Raw genomic sequence first — 5,482 nt, 5'->3', positions numbered from 1 at the left:
TACCGTGGATTCTATGCATCTCGTTTATCATTTCTTCGTAAAGTTATCTAAGACTATATTGTGAATTATATAAACCAAATTATAAACACTATAAAATTAAGAAAAATAAATATAATTTCTTAAATTAAGAGTATGAAAATATTGAATAGAATGGATTTTTACTATATACTATGGGCTTGATTCTATGTATCTCTTGTTAAAAATTGTGTTCGTGGAAGAAATGAAAGAGCTGAGGGAGCTTCAGACATGACCAAGTAAGGTGAATACTCGGTTATTAATAATGGTTTTTGAGGTATACCATACATATGATACCGTGAGAGTCCAGGCATAATGTTGATACGGGTTTTGGGCAATGTACTCACGGTTTTATCCAATGTGCAGTTGCATGTGATTATGATTTTCTTGTATTTAATCAATGTGGTTTTGTCTTACACTGCCATTTAATTATCTTACAAAAACATCCGTTTCAATCATGAAACGAGTCACTGTCAAATTGGCCCAGCCGATGTGAAATCCAGATTTATACCATTCAAGCTGTCTGATCAAGAGCCTTACTCCATAAGGGACCAGCAAGAGTGCCAAGGCCTTGGTAACTTCAAATTCCATACCAGCATCCAAATTGGCCTCAAAGGATGGCAATACTGATGGGAAAATTCAAGTAGTATTTATAACGATCTGTCCTCGAGCATGTAGATACTAAATTGGTCTCAAAAGATGGCAGTGCAGATGGGAAAATTTAGAGTACTGTACTTATAACTATATGCTCAAGATTAAAAGAAGAACAAATATATATACTACCGCAGCATTATTACCACAAAGGCTTTCGTGGAGATTTCAAAGATGGTTGGGTGACATGACATCAAAGTAAATACACGCAACTTGTGCTCCTTGATATTCAAAGAATGAGATTTCTTCATCGTCCTTCGTCCAATCAGTTTTCTTGGTTGTTCTATGAGTTGTTAGCAAGGGTCCACCTGCCAGCCATATAATCAATTGAGCCTTCACAAATATCTGAATGAGTCTTCTTTTGTCCCAACTTGTTCAGGCTTAAATAAAGGCACACTGCGCTTGACCTTGGCAAATAAGAAATATATATCTATCCCATACAATATCAGGTGCAGATCTTTTCGAATTATTGGTGCTTATCCACACAATAAACACAGCCCCTACTAGTTGTCCTTTATTTCAATGTTTTCACCCCTTGCTCCTACTACTTTGGGTAGAGATGGTCCTAAAATGGCACCAGTTATTTTGAGTCTCTTTATGCTGACTTCTAGGGGCATCAGAATTTCAAATCATTTTAGTGAAATTCTTCAGATAATTTGGTGAGCTCAAAATCACTTTGTTTAAAAATATTTCAGGAAAGATATAAGAGGAATTTGATTTTATTAGCACAAGGGAAATTGACCTTTACAAAGGATAATTTGTCCCTTTCTTTACTCTTATTAACGAAGCTAAATTACTTTTGTTTGTGCTGTGAGAAGAGACTCGACTTCCATCCTTTCCTTCTGTTTGTGCTTCTTTTGGGTAATCCCTCTGTTTGGATTTTAGGTTTCTTCTAGGAAGTTTCCAGTTTCCTTGATTGGATTTTCCCTCTTTTTTAGGAGTAAGAGTATGGTGGTAATATGATATGCCTTAGAACTATAATTGTTTGCTGCTTTATGCTTGCAATAGCTTTCAGAAAAATGGACTCTGGGCCATGCTTATCACGTACCTTGTCAAGTTTGAGTTTTTTCAACATACCTTCGAAGGAAAATTCCAAGAAAGATGGTTTAGACTTTAGAGATACTATTTCCAAAAGAGAAGAGCTGAAAAATCAATGTTCCATTAATAAGGCTCTCCATAACATAATTCCAAAAAGAGACTCTTAACTCAAATGATCATTATACCCTTTTATTTTTTCTTTTTATAAACATCTTAAACAAAGGAAATCTATCCAAGCTGAAATTTGAAATTCGATTGAGGAGAGAGAGAATGATTAACCAGTATTAGAGGGTTTAGCTCATCATATTTTAAACAAACATCAAATTTAAACCAAATTACAATAAAATTGACATTTAGGATTTCAATGTTTACTGCCTTTTAAACAAGAAGAATCCACTAGAAATAAGAAGTTGGTGTTCAAAATGGAGGAAATAGAGATAGATGATGGAGAAAAGTAAGATCTTATCGAAAATAGAGATTAACAAGTGAGATAATAAGGAAAATAATATATACGAGGTGACAAGAGAATCTTGCTAAAAATGGAGATCAGACAAGTTAATGAAGGAAAATACGATCTTGATCTCATTCTTCTTTGTGATATATTTTAATAGATTTTGTTTCAGTTATCATTTAAGTAGGAAATAGAGATTAACAGGTGAGATGATGGGGAAAATAACTTGTTGCAAGCGATATTTTCCCAAAAGTATGATATAGGTTAGTTTAATGTCATGGTGTCTGGTACTTGAACATTAGCTTAAGACATTTTCTTTACCCCTTCTTACCCAAAAAAATAGTGTCACTTTGTATCTTTGAACTGATCACCATCTTTCAACAAAACTAACCTCTTCCATCCCTTGGGACCAAGAAGGAATAAAAGAGCAAGATCCACTCGTTGCCTATTGACTTATTAATATATATTTTTTGTGGATTATTTTCTTGACTTACAATCACAATTCTAATTGGTATCCTTGGTAACCAAGCTTTTTGTTCATTTTTATGAAATTCTTCATTATTTCCAACATGGGTCAACAACACATCAACGAATTATCAAATATTTGCCCAAAAATTTTCAATACCCTTTCATATTTCCCAGTATCTCTTGCAGATATCAGCTTAAACAAATACTCACTTTAAACGAGTAACTTGCATCCAAAACTCAAATTTCTATTTCAATTTTCATATATAAATTATTTGCTAAGTATTACCACAATAATAATAACAAATTCAGATATAAAAAAAAGTTATCCAATACCGTCCTTAAAAAATAAATTTCATTGATTTTCACAAGTTAATTATCCTTTTTAATTTTTACCATGTGAATTCAGTCATTAAGTTACTTAATTTCTTACCAATAATAGGTTAATTTAATTCTCAATTCACACAACAAACTGCAGTCTGAAGGCTTATTAATAACGAATAAATACAAAATTTTAAAGAAAAAAATTGGAATTTATAAATCCAAAAATTTGAAACTCACTGATACTAATCCAATTAATTCCCATGTCAAGTATTTTAAAGAGTAAAAAAAAAGGATAAAAAGGTTAAAGAGAAATATGAAATTAGAAGGTTTAATTTTTATAAATATATATATAAAATAAAGAAATCTGAAAAATAAGGTTCAGTAAATAAATTACTTAATTTAAGAAATATGGAAAGAAGGAAATAGTAATGGGAATATGAGAATAAGTAAATAAATAAATTATTTGAAATTTTTTGTAAAAAGAATAATATACACTAAAAAATAAAGATGAAAAAAATAATAGATATTAGATAATAAAGATGTATGGAAAAAGAATGCATAGGACATTTTAAGAATTTTAATAAATAACTTATATAGTTTGTTTATAAAAAGTTAAAAGAAATATGCAAAAACAATAGGAATTTTTAGTAAATAGACTATTTAATTTTTTTATATAAAAATGAATGATATATCATATATTAAATAATAAAGGAATAAGCAAGAAATAAGGAAAAATGATGCATACAAAATAATAAGAATTTTTAGTAAATAAATTATTTAATTTATTATTAAAAAGGTATAAATATATATATATATTAAAGAATAATGAGATATGGAAAAAATTAGATAAAATTTTTAAATTTTTTATAAAAAGGAATAATAAATAGTAAAGAAATAATAAATAAATTATTTTAAAATTGTTTCAGAAATATTAATATATATTTAAAATAAACAAATATACATATTAAAGAAAAAAGAAAAAAATGGTTTACAGAGACATGATAGAAATCCTCAAGAATACTTTAGAAAGAAAAAAAAAATAGTGTACAAATATGGATGATTCTAAGTGATATAGATTTCTTCATGAGTTCCAACATGGGGCATCACCAAATTATCAAATGCTTGTGTAGAAATTTTCAACACCCTTTCAGATTTCCCCATGTCTCTTGCAGATCTATTAAAAAAACGCACATATTAGCTTAAACAAATACTCACTTTTCATTTTTTTTTTCTTAATTTGTCTTGCATCCAACACAAATACAACCCTAAGATGGAGTATATGGTCAATTATTCAATGTGAAATCAGAAACAAATGAAGCAGACAAATACCTGGCCGTGCCAAGCCACGCCTTCTTGTCCAATGAAATTGGCTGGCTCTCTATTATTAGACCACGCAAGTCTCCTTCAAAGTATATTATATGATCCCATCCCTTCAACCCAAGAAGCTTCTGTTTGATTATTTTATAATCACTCCCTTTTATTTCATTTCCGTATAAAAACAAACTCCAAATTTCCTTAGAAATGAAGCCTCTTAGTCAATATTCAAAGCCGTGCAGACGCGTACATAGACTCCATTCTTCATTCCATTTTTCTACCAAACCCCACTGAAAATTTCAGGGTCATTTCGTGATATCATCAGGATATATTACGAAAAATCTTGGTCACCCCTCTGAAACTCTGGCATGGCTGAGAAGGATCAGTCCAAACCCTTGGCCCCTGCCGGCTACAATCTCCGCAGCGATGAGGAAGAAGCCATGTCCAGGGAGCTGAAGAAGCTTCCCCCGCGAAAATATATCAAGTGCTGCGGCTGCATAACTGCTCTCATACTAATCCAAGCTGTGATCCTCCTAGTTCTGGCTTTCACCATTTTTCGGGTAAAAGATCCGGTGATTAAAATGAATGGTATGAGAATCGGGCCGCTAGAGCTCGAGGATAGTACCAACCTGACGCTGGTTGCTGACGTCTCAGTGAAGAATCCCAACGTGGCGTCATTCATATTCAGCAACGCCACCACCTCCATCACCTACAATGGCACCATGATCGGCCAGGCTCGAACCCCACCAGGAAAGGCCAAGGCCAGACGCACCCTTCGGATGAATGTCACAGTGGAGATCATTCCCGAGAAGATAATGGCAGTGACGAGGCTGCTGAGCTCCCGAGCAATCAATATTTCAAGCTACACTAGAATCGCAGGCCGAGTGAAGATAATCAAGATCATTAAGAAAAATGTTGTCGTGAAACTGAACTGCACCATGATGGTTAACCTAACAAGTCGAGAGATTCAAGGTCAGAGCTGCAAGCGGCATCTTTGGATATAGATTTTCCTTTTTTTTTTTCTTTTTGTTGAGGGGTTGTGGGGGGCTTTTAAGGTTTAGTTTTGCTTGATCGTTGTGATGAAATGATTCAACTTTTTATAGGTTTTCTGTATTATATATGAGCAGATTGCGAAGAGGGCGGTCTCCATATACAGAAATTGATTACTACTGAGTTGTTAATGAGCTCGAGGTTGGCGTTTGTGTATAAATATTTTACCAGGAA

At 32.6% G+C, this 5,482-nt stretch overlaps 1 protein-coding gene across 1 annotated transcript; it reads left to right on the top strand.

Annotated features, from left to right (window-relative positions):
• The first annotated feature begins 4,564 nt into the window (after nucleotides 1–4,564).
• LOC117905551 (late embryogenesis abundant protein At1g64065-like) lies at nucleotides 4,565–5,482 on the top strand. The gene has a single exon (XM_034818452.1). It carries the CDS (start codon nucleotides 4,627–4,629, stop codon nucleotides 5,260–5,262), a length of 636 nt encoding a protein of 211 aa, XP_034674343.1. The 5' UTR covers nucleotides 4,565–4,626; the 3' UTR covers nucleotides 5,263–5,482.

This window comes from Vitis riparia, chromosome 2 (assembly GCF_004353265.1).
Source record: "Vitis riparia cultivar Riparia Gloire de Montpellier isolate 1030 chromosome 2, EGFV_Vit.rip_1.0, whole genome shotgun sequence".
NCBI lineage: Eukaryota > Viridiplantae > Streptophyta > Magnoliopsida > Vitales > Vitaceae > Vitis > Vitis riparia.
Note: the sequence above shows the minus strand (reverse complement) of the source record. Positions and strands in the feature narration are given on the sequence as shown.

Bases quoted from the DNA above. Each gene is read 5' to 3' on its own strand.
- LOC117905551 (XM_034818452.1), top strand. From the start codon at position 4,627: ATGGCTGAGAAGGATCAGTCCAAACCCTTGGCCCCTGCCGGCTACAAT.